Source organism: Aythya marila (assembly GCF_965140915.1).
Source record: "Aythya marila genome assembly, chromosome: 1".
Lineage (NCBI taxonomy): Eukaryota > Metazoa > Chordata > Aves > Anseriformes > Anatidae > Aythya > Aythya marila.
Genome location: NC_139042.1, coordinates 162985068 through 163004779, shown reverse-complemented (window position 1 = coordinate 163004779; position 19712 = coordinate 162985068). Strand labels below are relative to the sequence as shown.

At 47.4% G+C, this 19712-nt stretch overlaps 1 protein-coding gene across 1 annotated transcript; it reads left to right on the top strand.

Annotated features, from left to right (window-relative positions):
* Window positions 1–8212: 8212 nt before the first annotated feature.
* PDE6H (phosphodiesterase 6H) lies at window positions 8213–17255 on the top strand. The gene is made up of 4 exons (XM_082784529.1): window positions 8213–8232; window positions 12911–13103; window positions 13392–13432; window positions 14334–17255. Exons 2-4 carry the CDS (start codon window positions 12961–12963, stop codon window positions 14408–14410), a joined length of 261 nt encoding a protein of 86 aa, XP_082640655.1. The 5' UTR covers window positions 8213–8232; window positions 12911–12960; the 3' UTR covers window positions 14411–17255.
* The last annotated feature ends 2457 nt before the right edge of the window (window positions 17256–19712 follow it).

Genomic DNA, 19712 nt, shown 5'->3' with positions numbered 1-19712 from the left:
CCTTGCCTCCCCCTCAAGCTTTTCATGGTTTCCAGGAAGACTACAGCCACTACACTGGGAAGACAACCTCATGGTGCAGCAAACTGATGTCACCAACTGCTGTAGGGGTAGCATCTCTTTTGGCCACAGGCGTCCCCAGGCAGGGTAGTGTCCCTCGCTGCATTTGGAGGTCTCCTACAGAGATCACAGGGTGATCCAGGCCTGAGGGAGTCACAGGATGAGCACAGGAAGGCAGCAGGTCAGGACATTTAGACACGGGGCCTTTCCCTGCCGTATGAGACAGTATTCACTGCATCAGGAGGTGCCACCCAGCTTCATGGTAAACCCAGCACTGCCTTCTTTAACTCTGGTTAAGCAGGATAATTCGGGGAACGCAGCTGGTGAAACATGGATTCGTTCTGTGTGAAGAAAACACAGGCTCAAGGCAACCCAGGATTTGCTTTAAAAGGTGGCATCCTGAGGTTGATCCTGCTGTGCCCAGCACACGTGGTGCCTGTCTTCTCCCTTCTCAGTGCCATCTGCCCCTCCTAAAGCACTGCGAGAGTGTGTGCAGCTGCTGGGGTGGGCAGGGAAGAGGGGATGGGGCTAGGCACAGAGCCCCTGGGAAGGGTTCAGCTGAGCTTCCCACCCCCGGAGCCCCAGCAATCCCCTCAAACCACCTGGCTGCAAGGCTCGTGGGCGCTCAGCCAGGCAGGGAGCTGAACCCAGAATGCGTGACTGGGTGCTCCATCTCTCCAGCTCCTCCAGAAGAGATTTCCTAGAAAGATGGAGAGAAGATTGGAGATTTAATGCTTGTCTAAGCTTCTTTCAGGCCAGTTAACGTGCTAATCCCATAACCCTTGTCTCCAGCCTCAAGGTGTGCAAAGACTTCACATGTCTCTCCTACATGCCTTGCCTCCCCTGGGGGAGCGAAGAGAATGGCAAGGCAGGGAGAGGGAAAGAGGCTGGGGGTGACAGGGTGCAGGCAGACAGAGCCTGTTTCCTCCAGAGGCCATCTTGAGAAATGCTGAGGATGGACACAGCAGCCCAGTTAAGGAGAGAGCAAAAGTGGAAGCGAACAGGGAGAGAGGAAGGACAGGGCTGGGTGTAGGGAAGAAGGTCCCTGCCTCCAGGGAACAGGTGTCTCTCCTCTGCATGCCCTGCACTCCAGGGCTAAGTGTGGAGGAAAGCAGCTTCTGCCCCCCTGTCCTCTCAGTGGCTGCTGGGCAGGAGCCTGCCTCTCATGGGACTGCCATCCTGGAGGAGTCACCCTCCAGCGTGGGATTTGAAAGGGGGCTGGATTATTTCAGGGCCTCTCAGAAAATGGGTGGTTATGTAAGGTCAGATCTCAACAAGTGTAATCAAATCTCAGCCCTAAGCTGATCGTCAGGCAGGGTGTTAGGGAGGTATTTATCCAAGCTCTCCCACATGCTCCGCAGCTTCCTTCCCTCCGACGCAGCCAGAGCTGAAGCTGGGACTAAATCAGGAGAGCCGTGGCATCCTCTTTTCTCTGCTGGCCTTAGAAAATCTCCTTGCCAGCTGCACCCTGCCTTGCCCATGCTAAATGCTCACTTCAACAGAGAGCTCAACTTCGTGCTGGAATTCACGGCTTGGTGTGAGCCTGTGCCCAGGACCCTGCTGGCTCTCCATGTGCCTCAGTGCCTCAGCCACAGCAGTGCTCAGGGCACGCTGCTTGCAGCTGTGCAGCCTCCCCTGGAGCTGGGGAGGCGGTGGTTATCTGCCTCTCTGTGCCAACATTCTTCCTTTATTGCACTTGTGCTGTTCCTGTATTAAGGCTCCCATGGCCCTGCCCCTGCCAACCCCCACAGTGCCTTTGTGGCAGGTTCTTACTGAAAGCATTGGTGTGAGAACTGGCCCTCCTCCCTCTATTTCTTCACCTCTTGTTTTGTAGACTTCAGTATATAAAATAGAAAACTAAATGTGGTAAGCTATTTAAATTCTCAGTAGCTATCATCCAATAATATATACACACAGAAGCTTAACAACCAATGAGTGTGCAACATTTGCATGTAATTAGCGTTATCCTCCCAGAGCTAATAGAGTTATAACCAGAAATAATCAATAAGTGGGTCCTGATGAAAATTATATAATGCCAAGGGAAAGCATGGCAAGCAATTGTCATCCTCATCACCTTTGTCATCATCACCTGCTGCACTGGTGAGACCCTCAAGGGAGGATGCTCTTATGGAACCCCATTGTTGCCATTCCGAGCTGGTCACCGGGGAAAGTCTTCCCCTTTCCCCCTCTCCCCCTTCATTTATATGCATTTTGCTGTACAGCTACCTTTAACCTTTATGGTTACTGTATGCCTTCAACTATGTACCCTGCAAATTGATCTTTGTGTATGTGAACATGTGAGTTGTGCAACACGGGTATGCCCAGTGTGTAGTGATAGCTCCTAACCAGCTCACTTCATCCATTATGTGCTTATTGTACTTGACTGGACCCCAGAAGTGGGCTGCAGCTTCAGGTTCTTGGCACAGAAATGGCCTCAGGGGCCTCCCAGTAAGAGGATCTAACTCACTTTGTGAGGGGTGTACCTCCACTTGAAAGCAAGCATGTACTGGGTCTAAATTAAAGGAAGGGTTGAAATCTGCCAGTGAAAAAACATAACATCAAACAAAAGAAACAAACAAAGAAACATTAAAACCTAAGGATTTGTGAAACCCTGAGGGAAGAACATAAGGCTTAGTCCATGGTAATACACCTGATCAATAAAAGAAGGTTTTTATTTTTTTAAAAAATATGATTTACATTTCCATCCCCTGTTTTTTCCCCCTTCTGTGGTTATTTTCATCAGGGATCTGCTGTAGCATGGCATCTAGAGCATTTAGCATCCATGTGTCTGGGAGATGAGCAGCCACCCAAGAGACAAGATAATGGAGCAGGAAGAGCAGCCTCCTCTGCCCATTAGCTGAATGTTCCCAAGGAGAATGCAAGATGCTCCCCAAAAGCAATAATTTCTATTTGAAAGCCTCATCTGTTACTTCAAAAAAAAAAAAAAAATTCTAATAATGGTGGTGGTGGCAGAGTTGAACTGAATGGGATTGCACAGCAGCGCTTTTATCTAGTATCAGGAGGAAAGAGTCTGTAGCATGGTGTGAAAACCATAGGAGTGGATGTGTCTCCTTAAGAAGAAGAAACATTTTACCAAAATGTGTTAGAAGAGCCTCTCTTGATTGGGCTGCTGGTTGCCAAGGAGAAAGAATTGATCATTCAGAGCAAGATGAGAAGAGGAGCTGTCAGGAAAGAAGACATCTGGAGCTGACTAGTGCATGGTTTTGTCTTCTTAGCCCAGTGACACTGAATCATTTGCTTCACTGTTTTAAACAGAATAAACTTCTGAAAATATCTGATTTCCATTTAAATTAAAAAAAAAAAAAAAAAGTAGCCTCTTCTTTTTCTTCTTCTTCTTAGCAATGAAGCTAAACAAGACAATATTACTTCCATGCTTGGTTCAATGTGTGATCACTTTTAGTCAGTGCTAGTGGGTCATTAAATCACCGCTTGCAGGTACATGGCATGTAATTCATACAGAAGGAATCAATAATGAAACTTAAAAAAAAAAAAAAAAAAAAAAAAAAAAATCTAAGGAAGATTCTTGAGACAATACTGTAAAAAATGTGCTATTCAGGTACATTTTTAATAGCAATAACATGCTCTGGTTTCTGGCAGCCAGACAGACAACAAGATTAACTTCTTGTGTTTGATCAAAAAAGTGAAAAAATGTCCTAGTTCAGGACTTTAATGTTAAGCTTGTTTGGTAAATGGCATTCAGGAGGAAAATAATTTTATAAAAGAAAAACAGATATTTTAATTGTTGGCAGAGCAACAACAGGAAAAAAAGGAAGTTTTTTAAAATGATCTAACAAGCTCAGTCCCACTGCAGCACTACCAACGGCCTGCCTGCAGACATTAAGCAAAGTATTGCAGATATTAAGCAAAGTATTACAGATATTAAGCACAGAAAGGACGCTTACTCACATTACTGCTTTCTCCTGGGACAACTCAGCTCTGAGCAGGGGGATGCTCCTAAATGATGAATCACAAAGCAGTTACAAACTACTGAGCTCTTTGTGCTACATGGCCGAGCTCATTGCTCCCCACAGTAGATGTCTAGGTGGATGGGTCTCTGCAGGTCTCTGAGATTTCTGTACATCAGTTTCCATATTTACAAATAGGGGTGATGAAAATTTGCCCTGTACTTTGAGATCTGGGGGTGAAAAGTACTATCTAAAAATGAGAAGAATCATTCTGCTTTTCTTTTTGTTAATACCAATCAGGAAAATGTTTGTGTAAATTATTAAAATCCTAACAGTGTACTTCTTGAGAGCATTAGGTGGCAAGACTTTGTTATCTGTTTGAAGAAAGGCCAGGCTCACTGCTCAGAGCAAGAAAATGTAACTCTCTGGTAGCTAATGAAGTGTATGACAGGCTACACGGGTTTTATATTGTCTGCTATAAAAAGCCCTGGCACGTCCTAAAGTGTTGGTGCCTGAGAGCCTGGGGCCTGCAACGATGTGCTGGCATGCACGTTAAGCACCTTGACTGAAGGGGAAAAGCAGGATCCTCGCCTTCCCCGAGGAAGCCTGGGGACAGCAGCACAAGCGGACTGCTCGGATGTGTAACATGGGGCTGCATGAGCAGCTTGGTGCCACCAAGCCCCCCCGGTAGGAAACATCAGGGACTTAGCCACCGGTGTGAAGTCCCTGGTGTCACCTACTTTTTAACACAGGCAGGGACATTTCTGGGAGTTTAACTAAGCCTTAGGGTTTGATTTATTTTTCCTCAAAAGGCCTTTTTCTCCAGACTGACCCTGGAAATCTCTCTCTGGAGCCCTGGCAGTGGAAAAGCAGGCCTTAGCCTCTTTCACCTCCACCTCATTGCCAGGGCAGTCTCCAGGGCATGACTGGAAATGAAACTCAGGAAACCAGGCTCTTCTGCAAGCTGAGCACAGAGGCACCCAGCATAACAGCAGGCACAGACCCCCGAAGTCAGCAAAGCCCCGTGTTTATTGCAGGCCGTTACAGGTGCTTCATCCCGAAACCAGAACAGTGGCCCCTGATTTCCTGGAGGAAGGACAGGAGGACTCTCCATGAGGATGCCTTCTTCTCTGCAGTTCTGACAGACTGGTTTGCACGTACTCGAGCAGCTAAATACTGTCTCAGCTCTCTGTAGCTGGTTCCCTTTTTTCGCTAGCACAGCTGACAGACCGTTCAGCAACATGGCGAGCGTTGCGGAAGGAGAGTTACAGCAAGTGAGTCTTCTTCTGCAGACACCTTAGTACACCAGGCTTCTCACCAAGATACTGTTGGCATGACAACTTCACTGACCTACAAAACAAACAGATGATTTCTTTCCAAATCAAGGTCCTACCACTCTCTTCCTCCTGCCAGGAGTGCAAAAGCATTTGCTAGGCTGCCTATCTTTATGTGGGAAACCTATGTTTACCTGCAGATGCCTCGGAGATTCCCTGTTCATTCCCAGGTACCTATGTCTGTCTGACAAGCCATAAAACTCTATCAACACAGAGCAAAGTCTCACAAGCACCTGGCATAAGCTGGTAGAGGTTTCTTTCAAAAGGGTTGTTGTAGCCCATGCCAGACACCGCCCTCATCCACTGCATCCCCAGCCTGAGCCCTGCCTTTGGATTTCCTCCCACAGTCTCATGAGCTCAGCCAGCCCTGGAAAAGTCACTATCTTGTAAACCAGTGTTGTCTTTGTCATTCAAGCGAGCTGCTATTTTTGGTATAACTACTGTTGCCATGGCAACACCAGCTCACAAATAGGGTCAGAAACCTCGGAGATATCTTTAAGCAGTTCCTTGGAATAGGGACTTATCTGGCCAGAGGTAATGAAGGTCTCGGTTTTTCCTTTGGGACAACACCCCTGCCACCACACGGCCCCTGCAGCTCCTAAAGCAGCTGGGTCTGGATGCAGTGGCCTGAGAGGCCAGCACTGGCTTCTCTGGGGCCAGATGAGACCAAGCCTGGGCAGGGAGACAGGGGCTGCAGGCTAGGAAGGGATCATCAAGCACCCCATTCCGGGACAAAACTCCCCATCCAGCCATGTGGCACAGAGCTGGCGCAACACAGCTGGATGGGGCAACATGGCTGGATGGGGTCCCAACAAAGCAGAGAAAGGAGATTGAAGGAGGGAGAGAAGGAGAGGAGAGGGGAAATGTCCTGGTCATAGTGGGGGATAAGAAAAAACGCAATGAGTGGGGCTGCTCCGGGAGTTCCTGCCACGCTTTCTCAGTGAGCAAAAAATAGCTTTGTGTGACACACTGGAATTTTTTTCCCATGTGTCCACTTTTATATAGAGAAATGAGCCTGCTTTCACTGGGGAAAAAAAAAAAAAAAAAAAAAAGAAAGAAAAAAAAAAAAGAAAAAACAAAGGAAAACAAAGGGGATGTTTCAAAAACAAACGGCCTGAAAACGTAAATTTTTAAGATTAAGAAAAAGGAAGCCTGTAAGGTTTCAAAAGAGCAGGGAGGGGGGACAAGAAGAAAGCAAGCACACTTCCCCTGAGGTCTGGGGGGCTGTAAAGACGATTTTCCCATCAACTCTACCCACACAGGCAGAAAGGGAGGGGGAGCCCCCGGAAACCTGCCTGAAGCAGATGGAGGCATGGGAATGAGCAGCAGGGATGGGACAGAGCCTGCTGCCAGCAGGCTGCACCTGTTTATATCCACACAAACAGGTTCCTGCCCACAGAAATCACTTCTGCTGTCAGGAGCTGCTGAGCGCAATCCATCTCGGTGCATTTGTGTGCAAGCTCAAGTCACTGCAAGTAGAGATGATGCCAACACGATGCTGCCCCCGTCCTCTTCCCATGCCCAGAAATTATCACACAAGCCTCTGAAAGCTGTGTGATCATCCTCAAACACGTGGGAACACTGCTTCTCTGCTGCCTCTGCTTCTCTGCTCAGTTGGCAGCCCCTCAGCTGCATTCAGGATTTACTTCCCAGCTTCTCTGTGCCTACTCAAAGGGTAGGACCTGATCGATTGTTTTAAATGTAACCTGAGAGTCTCACTGAGGGATTCAGCCATCTGAAAGGCCAGAGGCCTTGGCTGCAGGCTTTGGCTCAGCAGCAGAGCATTGCTCCATGGGTCCCCTCCTCCACGGTCTGTTGCGTCAGACAGATACTGTCCTTTCTCAGACACATGCGGTCACCCCTGGCTAGCATGGATGCTCCAGATCCTTCCTCTAGCCTAACCTGAGGCAAAACCCACCCATCACTTCACAAGCAGCCTCTCCCTGACCTTTCCTCAGCTCCTTCTGCCCCTGCACTACTCTGATGCTCCTTGTGCACCTACTTCCTCCAGGAATATTTTGTCCTCGATCCCACATCATGGGCTGGTTGCTCAGTGAAGGTAATTGAGCAGAACTTCACCAGAGCCAGCAGATCCAGAGGACAGTTTTTTCACCCTGTGGTTAGGCTCAAGCCCATGACTGATGTGCTGTGCTGCTGCAGCTGAAGATGAAGATTATCTAGCATCTTCTAGCAGGACCCTTGTCCTTGTCTTTTTGTCTATGGACTCCATGCACTTTGTCCAAATCTCTGACACCAGTCTCCCAGGCAGTCACAATGGGCTATTAAAATGCACCAGAGAAATGAAGCACATGATAAAATTAAGTGTGGTTTCATTGGGCTGGAATTTGGACTGAGGCACCAGCTCTTCCCTCTCTCAGATAGCATCCACAGTACCCACACATGACCTAGCTGCTACCCCCAATCAGGTGGGTCCCAGCCCCTGCGGCACAACCGAGCAGTCTGCTGGAAGCGTCTCCATCCCTTCGGCAGCCCAGGGCAGGGATGTGGGGTGGTTATGACCAGTCCTTCCCTTCCCTTCTCTGCACATGTGTGTGTGTGTGTGTGCTCACAAGCAGTGGCACAGCACAGAGGGCTGATGATTTCCTTGCATCTCTAGCAATTTCTCGACCGGAGCTCCGGAGAAACCACAACCTCTTCTAGGGTGATGCTGCAGAAAGAAGCACATCCACTATTCCCCCAGGCCTCGCTGGAGCTGTGCCTGCAGAGCACCAGGGCCATGCACCCCCCCCCCCCCCCCCGCCCCCCCCGTGGGGGCTCTGGCCATGATTGGCGCCCTGTGTCCTGATGTCACCTGCTGGCAGGGTATATCTGGAGGAGGAAGGACACCTCGAGACTTTTTCTACCCAGACTGCAGGACAGGAGTTGAATGATTTGCAAGAGGAGCCCTTGGGACTGTAAGTATTTGCTGGGAGCTCAAAGCAAATGAGGGAAGTGGGGGGGGGGGTGCAAGCGAAGCTGGCTGCAAAACCTGGTGGAGAGATAAGTCCTTCTCCCCATGGGGGAAAAAGGTTTTGATTTTCATGCTTGGAAAGTGTGAATGCACCCAGTAGCTATGAGAGAAAGTTGTGCTTCTGTGCAGTCATGCCTGTTTCTTCTTAATTAGGGCTCAGTGCTGGGCAAAAAGGTTCGTGCAGCAGCCGTGGTTTGTCTCAGCAGGCAGCAGGCTCTGCCATCCACGGGGCCACTCAGTTTCTGACCCCGGCAGCCCTTGGTAAGGGCTTGCTGGCAGCCCCTTGGCTTGTGAGCTCGGCTGGCTCAGCCTGCACATCTGCAGCACCAGGGGGCCCCAGGGGTGGTGGCGGCAGGCGGCTGGTGCCTGCTGCCCAGGTGCCCAGCGGTGCACACCAGGCTCCTCTGTGGGGAGTTTTTGCGAGTGGTGCTGCATCTCCTGCATTACTGAATGCCTTCCTTGGTGTCAGCACCTAACTGAGGTTGTCTTTCCAATGCTCTCCATCTGGGAGGCTGTTATGGCAATACAGTTCAACTTGAAGTGAGTTTCTGTCTTTTGGAGTACATCCTCTTTCATTTGGTTGTGGTCTTACAACCGCTGCTAGAACAGAGGGGCTGACATCCTATGTGAAATGGGATCAGAAAGAGCTGAAACTGCATGAACTCCTTCCACCCCTATGATTAGCCAGCTCAAGCAGCTGAGACTGGAGCTGAGACTCCTCACTCCTCGCAGGCATCTCACACTGGATACAATATTTCCTGATGAAAGCCTGGCTGCAAGAAAGATGCCAGTGGCTCTCGAGGTCAAGAAATTACCATCAGAATTATTACCAAAAAAGAGAGTATTTCTTCCTGGAAACTGTCTATTTCCACTGCATCACTGTGTGGAGGGACACAGCTCATGGAGGTTCAGTTCCTGACACCCTTGGGTGACACCAAGAAGATAACAGGATGCATGAAGAAGCCTGTACCTGAAGTTACCAGACAGCAGGAAGAGATCCTACACTGGAACTGTCTGAAGAAAGTCATGTGAGGCATCTGTGTTATCTGTCAGGGAAATTTTCCATAGCAAATCAGAGATTAAAGGAGAGGAGGGGGCAGATTAAAAAGTCATCACTTGTCAGTAGTGCTCAAGCCTCTTTAAGTTCAAAGAAAACTAAAAGAAGGATGATTAACCTGGCCAGCAACCCAGAGGTGGGATATCTGACGCAACGGAGATAAGCACATTACTGTGCATTAGGTATAATTAGCATTCGGACGCAAGCAAGGCTCTTACCCAGAGGATTAAGCCCTGGACTAAACAGAAATGCTGTCAGGGGCAATTAGGTAATGCCTTGTCAGAGGAGGGGGCAGAGGAAGTGCAGGGAAAAACATCTTGCTCCCCAGCAGCCTGTGCATCCACAGCCATCGGCTCTCGCCCAGGAGCTGCATCCCAGTGCTGGCGGCAGCAGAAGAGCTCTGACATCCCAGGACATCCCCAAGGCCAAAGCAGCTAGAGGAGACCCAACCGTGTCAAGCATTTGTCACGCCATCCGCTTGGTGTGGTACCAAGGATTGCCAAAGCACCCAGGTATGGGGAGGTGAAAAGCTGGGAAATTCCCCTAGGAAGATGTCGTGGTGTTTCCTCTGTTTCTTCTGGCTGTGAGCTGGGGCAGCTGGCTCCCAAGCTGGGGCAGCCCTCGTGCTGTTGTCCTCTTTGACATCAATTGAGGCATCTTTTCCTGCAGGTGATGACAAGCAAATCCCAAGAACTCAGCAGTGGGAGGGCAGCTTGATCCCTGCTGCAAGATGGAGGCTGTTCTGCGGCATTAAGGTTGCTTCCCACCCCCTGCCCTTTCTTTTGGTGATGTGTGGGGAGTACAGGTGAAGGGAGGTTGGTAAGGAATATGACATAATGGTCTCTTTTAGTTGCATTGAATGCCATTGCTTGAATTCATGTACGTAAGAGATTTGATGGGGTGTGATTTGGGCAGATCCTTTTTGCTTCCAAATCCCATGTGTAGAGTAGCTGATATGTGGATACAACTGCTTCAGATAAGGACTGAGTAAACTCCAAGGGTTGAGTCTTCGCATTAGCTATTTCTTAATGGATCGAAGGCTGGGGCAAGGCAGGAACTCAAAGAACTAAGAGGAGCTGGCCCTCAATGACATGCTTGTGATTAAGGTACCATGCTGGCAGATGGCAGGGGCTGGTGAAGTGGGGAGGGAACTGAGCAGGGGCTCATCTGCCTCTTACAAGTCTTGTGTGTCAGACAAAGGGCTGGAAACCTGTTAGCCATTTTGTTTCTTCTGTTGTAGTTTTGGGAGCAGCCCTTGATAGAGGTGCCAAAAATCTCTGCATGCCAGATGCACTGAAGGTGCCTAGAAGTGGATCTGTGTCTCGCAGACCAGGAGAGGCATCTGGCACTGAGACAAGTGCCCCACTGATGAGAATTTCTCCTGAGGTGGAGGCATAGTATTTTACGTGGGGGTGTTAGCAGACCTGCCATGGGGTACAATTTTCCTATGCAAAGAATTTTCTTGTAGGGCAGTACTGTTTAAATCCCTTGCTGGTCCTGAGCATCACTGAGGGACTGGATTCTCCCTTGGTGCAGATTCACACAGCTGTGGGACCTCGCATTGCTTTGGCTTGAGCCCAAACTGCCTTCACCTCTCAGTTTGGCCTTAAAAACTGGGAGTTAGAACATTTTGGCACACCCCCCAGCTGCACAGTCCAAGTCATACTGATTACAGCACCTCCAATCCCATTCTGTAAAAGATGTGCTTGTGACAGTGCTTGCCTGTGCAGCCACCGTGCCATGGGGATAAAGTCATAAATACTGGGCAATTGCTCAGGTTCTGCAGAGATGACAGCCAAATCAGTAATTTTGCTGATTTGAGCTGATCCCTGTGTTTGTGGGCACACTGTGTGCTGGGGAAGCGTTGTGTATAGCATCTGTGCATATTTCAGCTGCAGACACAACCATCTGCTGCTCCATTTGGGGCTGCTGGAACGGGTCCAGCCTCCTGCAAAGGATATTACAGCTGAGACAGGAGCCCAACCACAAGTGACAAGAGAACTAGCATGCCTCTAGGTGCTATCATTAGGATCCATCCTACTGCCGTCACAGATGGAAAGATGTCAGGGGTGAAGTATTCCCAGACCACCACGGATACAGAAACACATCTCTTTGCCTTGCACTGATCTGGCAGTGACACGGGAGGATTGCCTGGATTCTCTTTTGCCTTGTTTTCAGGCCTTGCTTTCCAGCACTCCGGCTATTTCAGGCACTGTCAAAGACATGGGCTGTCTTCAAATTGAGAAGAAAAAAAAAACATCTTTGATGGTATTCATAGTTCTGAGATTAAAAGTCTGGAGTGTCACTGCAGGTGATACTGGGGATCAGGCTGGAGCACTATGGTGACATAATGGGATTAGCCTTCAGTACTAAAATCCCGAAGGTAATTCCATAGGCTATTCCATCAGCCTGGCTGCACAGGGACAAAAACCTGGGGAGAGCAATTATGTAATGGCCATGGGGAAGGATGTGACTTCAGGGAGGGGAGAACAAATTGGCAATTATTTTTGTCCCTAAATGGATCTGGTCAGACCACTCTAGCATACTAATTAGCACAAAACTTGATCAAACTTGATCAAGGGCTGGGACCTCCCCCTTGGGCACTGGTGGAAGTTATTGCTGGCCTCTCTGGGGGGAACCAAAGGGTCCTTAGTGCAGCAGCTCTGCCTTCAGGCAGGAGAGGTGTCCCCCCCAAGAGAACTGCTACCTGACACTTAGGTAGCCCCTGTGATGTGGAGCTTGGTTCATGTACCGTGTGGTACAGAGGGGGTCTATCTACGTAACATAGTGCTTAAAACCATCAAAATGGACACTTCCTGGGGAAAGTTAGAGGCTTTGATCTCCTACATCCTAAGAAACTAAATTCCATCTAAACTAGTCTCCAATGCTTTGCCCTAGCCTTCTTTACAATCTTTCGGAGATCCTGTACTATTTCCCATAAGGTTGGTACTGACAAACTTGAGGCTCTAATTGCAGCTGCACCTAAGGGCTCACCTAGGTCAGCACCCCATCTTCCTCCGTGTGCAAGAGGCAACACTTAGGCACAAGTACAAGAACAGATGAAATATATTCTGTTTCCCAAGGACAGGACACTTCTCTAAGCCATAAATCCATACGTGTGTCTTTGTGGCTCCTAGTAGTCATATCCACAACTGGTAAGTAGAAGCACCAGCACTGCAAAGCAAACTGGAATACAAACAACACTGGCATGACCTGTATGGTTCTGTAGGTTCTGGGGCAAGCTGCTGCAGCAGCCATGTCTAAGACAAGAGAAGATGTAACCTTCCATAACTCTGCACGTCATTGGACTGTGGGATTAAGTGTGTTTTTTATTTTTTGTCCCTAGCAGGAGTGTTCATAGTTTGGTGTCTTAATTCTAGCATGCAATGATGAAAATCAGTGCCATTCTGCTTACTTTGTGTACATTATGGTCTTTCTTTTTGTTTAATGTCTTTATGTTTAATTCTGTCAAAATCATACTTCCCATAGTTATTCTGTCACAAGACTATTGATACCTAGAAATGATAAGCAGAGTGTTGCGTCAGCCCTTGCTGTTATCTTGCAGACAGAGGGATCTGAGCAAGGCATACTCCTGTTGCACAAAACAGCCCAGCAATGAGTGAGAATCCTCCCACCACCAACCTCAACACTGGAGATGCTCCGACTGGTCCCACCACACCACGCAAGGGGCCTCCCAAGTTCAAGCAGAGACAGACAAGGCAGTTCAAGAGCAAGCCTCCTAAAAAAGGAGTAAAAGGGTAAGGGCATTTTGGAAAGAACAGAAACAATTTGAGTTGGGTTGCTCCCCACTGCTAAGCTGGGCTCCTGGGGTACCATCTTCCCCCACACAAGGATCCAGGAGGTTTCCCCCTGCCCCATGGTGCCATCAGCTCTCCTGTCATGGTGCTGGCCCACCCCAGCCCTGAGCTGTTCCTCATCATCTGCTGCCCACACTCCTCCCTCCCTGGTGGGGGTTGCAGGGCATCTCCCCTTTCCTGGGTGTTGCTGGCCCAAACTCACCCCTCACCTGCTCTTCTCTCCCCTAGGTTTGGAGATGACATCCCAGGCATGGAGGGGCTGGGCACAGGTAAGCGCTGTGGGATGTTATTGTCATGCCCTCTTTAACACAAGTGTAACCATGCTTCAGCACAGGAGAGTACTGTCTGGGGTGGCCTCTGTCTGCTTGGCTTCTCCGTAGATCACAGGGTCACTGGAGAGGGCTAGTACTCCCTCCACAAGCTGCCATGGTCATGTTTATACTTACATACACCACAAGGTAGAAAGTGTGTTTAGACATGCTTCCATTTTTGAATACTTTCACTTGGCTGCAAATATGCTTGTTTGTCTTTGTTTTCTGCTAATACTCTGGCTAAGAATTTCAGCAGCATGAGGTTCTCAAAGAAATGCCAAATGCTAAGCTATTAATAGCAAAAATCACAGGAACTACATCTCAGATGGTTGGCTGTTTATGTTATCATCAAAATCCTAATTTTAAGAATTTTAGGCACCCATCTGGGACTGAGAAACACGCACTGGATGACCTGTAGCCAGTTAAAACTTAGATGGCAATAACAGCTGCCCCTATCAATGAGTTACAGATCCTGAATATTGTAGACGAAATTATTCAGCATCTGATTTAAGATTGCACGTTTTCCAGGATATCACAGGTTGGTTACAGGCAGTTTATAAGAACAGGAGAAACCCCACAACCAGGATGAATTTTCACACTAGTCTAGATACTGAAGAGACCATAGTCTTGTTCACAGAGAAAGGTGGCACAGGAGCAAATACAGTGACCTGGTTCAGTCTGGTAGGTAGCGCCAGATGTAAAGAGCTCATCAGCTCATTTAATCTTCAAGTGGGTTCTCATTTTTCTTGTTCTTCCCACATTTGAATGTTTCCTCACTAAAGCAGCCTTTCTATTCATACAAAAGACATCCAGGAAGTGCCACGACCAGAACCCATTTCTGATTCTGTCTGTTTTGCAGATATCACAGTGATTTGCCCATGGGAAGCTTTCAGCCATCTGGAACTGCACGAGCTGGCCCAGTTTGGGATCATCTAAAGCCCCAGCATCTCTACTGGTGTCACCTGGTGTCTCCACAGAACCCACCATGGTCTTCATCACCTTTGACACTGATTTTTGGCCCTTACATCCACCTGTTCATGGACAGGGTGATTTTGTAAGAGCTAGTTATGCGAAAATCCTTTGCAAATTAATTTGTCAAAGAAGCTGTTCAGGACCCTGAACAGACTGCATGCTCCATGTGATGGAACTACTGAAAATGTCTTAATGTCTCCCTGCACCATACCCTCTCTTCTCCCACTGTTGTAGATCTTCATATGTATGCAGAAAATTGGAGGGTTTATTTGAACCTTTTCCCTGGTTAGCTGAGATAGTGTATGCATGGGTGTGCATGTATGTCCAGACCTCATTGTATCAAGCCCATTCTTTTTAATTCCCTCATTCCTGACAGCTTTCTATGTAGTATTTCCACTGGTATATTCCCAGGTTTTCTGGACCACCAATTAGATGCTGAGACTGTATCTGTAGAGAAGAGAATCAGAGTAAGTAGTTGAGCCATTAGGGCGTTTTTAAGCAGCAGGAGAGCCTTCCCCAGGGGTTCACCGTAAGGAATCTGCTGCTGAGGTTCACCTCATCAAGAAAGGGGGAAAGGGCTCAGAAATGTTCTCTCTGCTGTACTACCCACCAGCTTATGAGCCAGAGAATTCTGGCTGTTCTAGTAATGCTGAATGAAAACACATGTGTCTGAGATCAAAAACTAAATGAATTAATTAATCCTTCTCATTCCTTTGTGACTGAGTGGTTGGGATTCCAAAGAAACAAGCCTCCAAATGGCATTTGGTGTCCTCTCCTTCGATGGCAGGCTCCTATGTGACATTTATTCTGTCCCTAAAGCCATACATATTTACTTGAGGTGTTTGCTCCCCAGGACATGTTGCTGGTTCAGAAGACATAACAGTTTGCCACCAAACAGTGCCAGTAGTCCCGTCTCATCTAGCAGAAGATGGTATTGAATTACTTGCTCTCTCTTCCCTGTATTTAGCATGGACAAGTCTCTCTTCATCCCACCCATCGGCAGGAAGGCTTTTCCCCTCACCCTCTGGCAGCTTCAAGCTCCAAAGCCTGTCTGGACAAGCAGGCAAATGGTTGTTCCCCCAGGAGAGATAAGAGCAGAGCAGGTGGGGAGGCAGGGGGAGACTAGGATTTGCAGGCAAGCACGGAGCAAATCCACTTAACCTCATCGATTTTTGTCTCCTGGTCTCTGGCAGCCTGAGCACTGGCAAGCAGGGAGGCACTTGTAACCACTTAAGTGCTCAGGGAAGGCACCGAGACTCCCTGCTACCCTGGCATTAGGGAAGGGGGTTCATTTTGGTCAGAGGCAAGGAGTAAGCGTTGCTGTAGCTATGTGATATTCAGAAGGGGAGATGGCATTTTGAATCATTGCCTTCAGTTTCACAAGCCTCCTTGCATACGAACTACCTCCCCCTGGTTTATCTTTCCTATGCTGAGCATGTTCACAGGAACAAGGAATGGCTGTGGAGAGGACAGCAAGTCCTGCCTGTAAGATCGATCTCCACGCATAAAGCATTGCTATAAATCCATGGCTGTGCTATAGTTATCAGCTAATGTCGTGCCAGAAATAAAAGCTAGCAGTTTTCATTTAAAATATAGCTTCAGCACTAAAAGCTAAAGGAAATTCTTGCTGGCAGTCCAGAGTAGAGCTTTATTATTCAGCACTCCTGTCATTAGCAACAGCAGTAAACCAGCGTGGGTTCAGACCAGCAGCACAATCACAGCACTGGAGTCATGTACCATTTCACTAATTGCTGTACACAATATTTCCCTGGGCAGAGGCGGTCTGTCCTTTCCGCTCACTCCTCATTTCTTACATCTTTCTAACCTTTTAAGGTTGTTCTTCCTTCCCTGAGTGTTCTGAATGTAAATGACATTTTATTTAGCTTTTACTGCGGGAGACTGATTCCATTTTTCTTCAAGCTTGTGCTAGCCCTCTCCTTTTGTGGTTAAATGTGAATGTTCCTATGTCAATGCTCCTGCAATTTCCCTCATGTTACGCCATCTTGTAGCATGTGATCCTTATTTTACTTTCTCAGTCTGTCCTCTTCTATATGGGAAAAGACGCAATGGATACAGTTTGGGATCCTGCAAGCTGGCTGCCTCTATTTTCACAGAGTTTCTCCTTATTTTAAGCAGGAATACACCAACAGGAGAACATTTAAATTAGTCCTTTTGCTCCGTTATCATCCCAGACCTTGGGAAAGCGGTACAAAAATAGTGAGATTCTCAGTCACAAAATACTGGTGTAAAAACAAAGTTCTCCCTAGTCCAGAAACAAGAATTTCAGCAAATGGGAAGGTCCTGATGTAGTTCTACATCAGACTGCCATAATCCCTGCTCCCACTAGAGAACCACGCCTCCAGCAGGAATGCACACATACCCCAGTCTCATGCTTGGCTGAAGAGCTTTGCCAGAAGATGTTCTGAGTCACCACAGTGTGTTAGTTAACTTAAAAAAAATCATTTCTATGCAGTAATAGGGATTACATTTGTTCCTGTACTTGTAAGGAGTTCCAAGACTTAGAAGAAAAGTCTTTAAACATCCTCACAGTTGTTTTGTCTGAGGGTCCAAGTTTTTTTCTAAAGAGATAAAACCTCTGAAGCTTTAATTTCTCAAGCAGTGAGAGATGGCTGTGGTACAAAAAGCAAATATATTTAAATAGCTTGTTGAAGGACTGCAGTCTATATACATTGTAATATGTTATTCTTTGTTCTTTTACTATAAAAACAAGTCAAAAGCAATAAAAAAAAATAAACAAAAATGTTTTAAAAATCCTACAAACGTAGTCTAATTTACTTACAAAACATATCCAGAGAAAGACAGATGATTCAGCTTTTCATTCTATAATCCTTGCCTTAGGAAAGCTCTGAGTGCCAGTCACCACTCCTCATGAGAGAAAAGTAGCTATTTATCTCCAAACAATAGGCAATAAGGTCTTAACCATGATATCATCTGAGAAGCAATTCTTCTCTGGGTGATGATTGGTGTATTCTCCCAGGCGTGGTGCACACAATTTCCTCAGGGCTTAAATCTTTTAGCCAGTTTTGTCTTTTGGGACTCAGTGCAGCTGAGTGTCAGCATGCTTCTACCCCATAGCAATAAAGGACTTAGAGTCATGAATGCTACTCAGTTCCCTCTCTTTGCTGTGAGCTGCAAACATTCATCTCCCTTTGCTTCTTGTCGATGATGAACTTTCTAAACCTTCATAGAAGTTTCAAGACAGGGTCAGTTGCCTGCTGGTAAAGTGTTGCTAGGTCTCGGTGTTTTCTTTTGTACCGTCTTTGGAGGTGCTTTCTTGCACCTCACTGCTGCGTGTCTAATCCAGAGTCTGAGGAACAACAAGGGATGTTAAAGCTAGGCTTTAAAAAAAAAAAAAAAAAAAAAAAAAAAAAAAAAAAAAAGCTGTTAAAGCTGTTAAAACTTAGTGCACTGATGCTGGGCATCTCCAGAGGTTGTCCTGCCTGCTGCCTGCCCAAGACAGGGAGCACTTAGAGCTCCCAGGCTTCTCCATACCATCTGCCAACCACCTGCAGTGGAATAGGCAGAGCTAAAGCCACTTTGCGGGGAGCACATAGGATTTTAATGAATCAGTGGCAAGGTTTAGCGTATCTTTAAAAAGCACTCCTATTTTTTATGTAGTTCCCTTTCCTGGAGTCTAGCACAAAAATCCGTGTGCTGGGTATTTTTTGGCCCTTGCCAGCAAGGTGGGTGAAACCGATACTCCTGTTATGAAGGCTTATTGCCTTCAGGCAATGATCAAATCAAAGATCAAATTCATTATCCTGTTAAGAGTGTGACTTTAGCCAGAGGTGCACTGGCAGCAGAAAGGGCTTCTGGTACCCTGACAGCTTGGTTCAGACAGCAGTGAGCACAAGAAATGTGCACAGAAAAGAAGGATTTCTTCAAGAATATGAGCAGATGTTCCCCAGGTGGGGACAGTCCAAACCATCTCCAACAGCAGCCCACCACAGCCGGGTGCCTTGTATTTCTTGCAGAAGACACATAAGAAGATCTCAATAGCCTGTGTTTTATTTCCTTGTACCTCTGGTGAGGACTGAAACATTAGAAGGAGCAAAGGATGGAGATCCCTGGACTGTTAACACCCTTTCCAACGTAAGCAGTTAGCAAATATCTCTTGGAAGTGTAACCTATGCAGGCTTCCAGGGGGTGAAGAGGGAGACAGCAGGTTATAGGCAGATAGGAGACAGGGCCAGCTCCTCAGTCACACAGGGGTTCCCAAGCGACCTCAGGCACAAACACACGTTGCTTCCACAAAACCCCATACTGGTTTCTCTAGGCACAAAGAGAAAGCAGGCACTTTCTGCTCATCTCACAAGGTAGCTGTCACCAGCCAGCTTGAACCTGTCAGCAGACATCCTGTACACCTGACCATCCAGGCAGCTGCTGGCACACGGCAGAGCAAGCTTGCATCTGTCTGCACCAGCGGAGCTGGCTGCAGGTCTGAGAATAAAGGAAGAAAAACAGCCTCAGGCCAACAACAGGTGAAACAACAAGGTGTGTTAAATCTGGTTTTAACAGTTGATGTTTTACAAGAAACCCACACTGGGATCAAGGTTTTTTCATGCTAGGCAATTTGTAAATGCATCACTGGGAACTAAGGAGTTAGTATGAAGCCTGATCTCCAAGCCAGTGTGGTATTTCAGCCCCTGGATACCAAACTTCAGTAGTAAGGGGGGGATGTGGAGATGCAGGATAAGGGTCTTGAAAATGCCAGTAATATGGCTAGGTCACACAAACAGTCAGGATGGGGAACACACAGGCAACAGGCAACAGACCTTACAAACACAGATCAGAAGTTCTGGTAAGCACCAGGCCCAAACAAGAGCGAGGGAAAAACTAGTCAGCAATTGGAATCAAATATAGTAAGCAAACAAAGCAATTCTGGGCTAAGAGTGTCTATACAGAAATAGCACCACAAGGAGCTATGTTATGAAAAGCCTGAGAGGAGCTTAACACTGTTGCATCCTCGTGCAGAAAGCTGCATTCAGGCCCAGGCATTTTGAGGAGAGAGGCTGATAAACTGTTAAGCATTTCAAGCTAATGTGAAAGGGGGAGGGAGAGTAAAGAAACATACAGATAGAAAGATGAGGGAATGTAGTTGTAAGGACTCTATAGGCAGCAGGGAATTTGCTCCGGCATGCACAGCCCCCTATAAAAAAGCCAAGTGGAGTTGTGATTCCCCTCTGTAGGTAGATAATGAAGGAGAACTGATGTTACCTAGGATGGCTCAAGGGAAAACCTATTT

Coding starts and splice junctions, on each gene's coding strand:
- PDE6H (XM_082784529.1), top strand. CDS start 12,961: ATGAGTGAGAATCCTCCCACCACCAACCTCAACACTGGAGATGCTCCG. Junction 13,104..13,391: donor CCTAAAAAAGGAGTAAAAGG/GTAAGGGCATTT, acceptor TCTCTCCCCTAG/GTTTGGAGATGACATCCCAG. Junction 13,433..14,333: donor CATGGAGGGGCTGGGCACAG/GTAAGCGCTGTG, acceptor TCTGTTTTGCAG/ATATCACAGTGATTTGCCCA.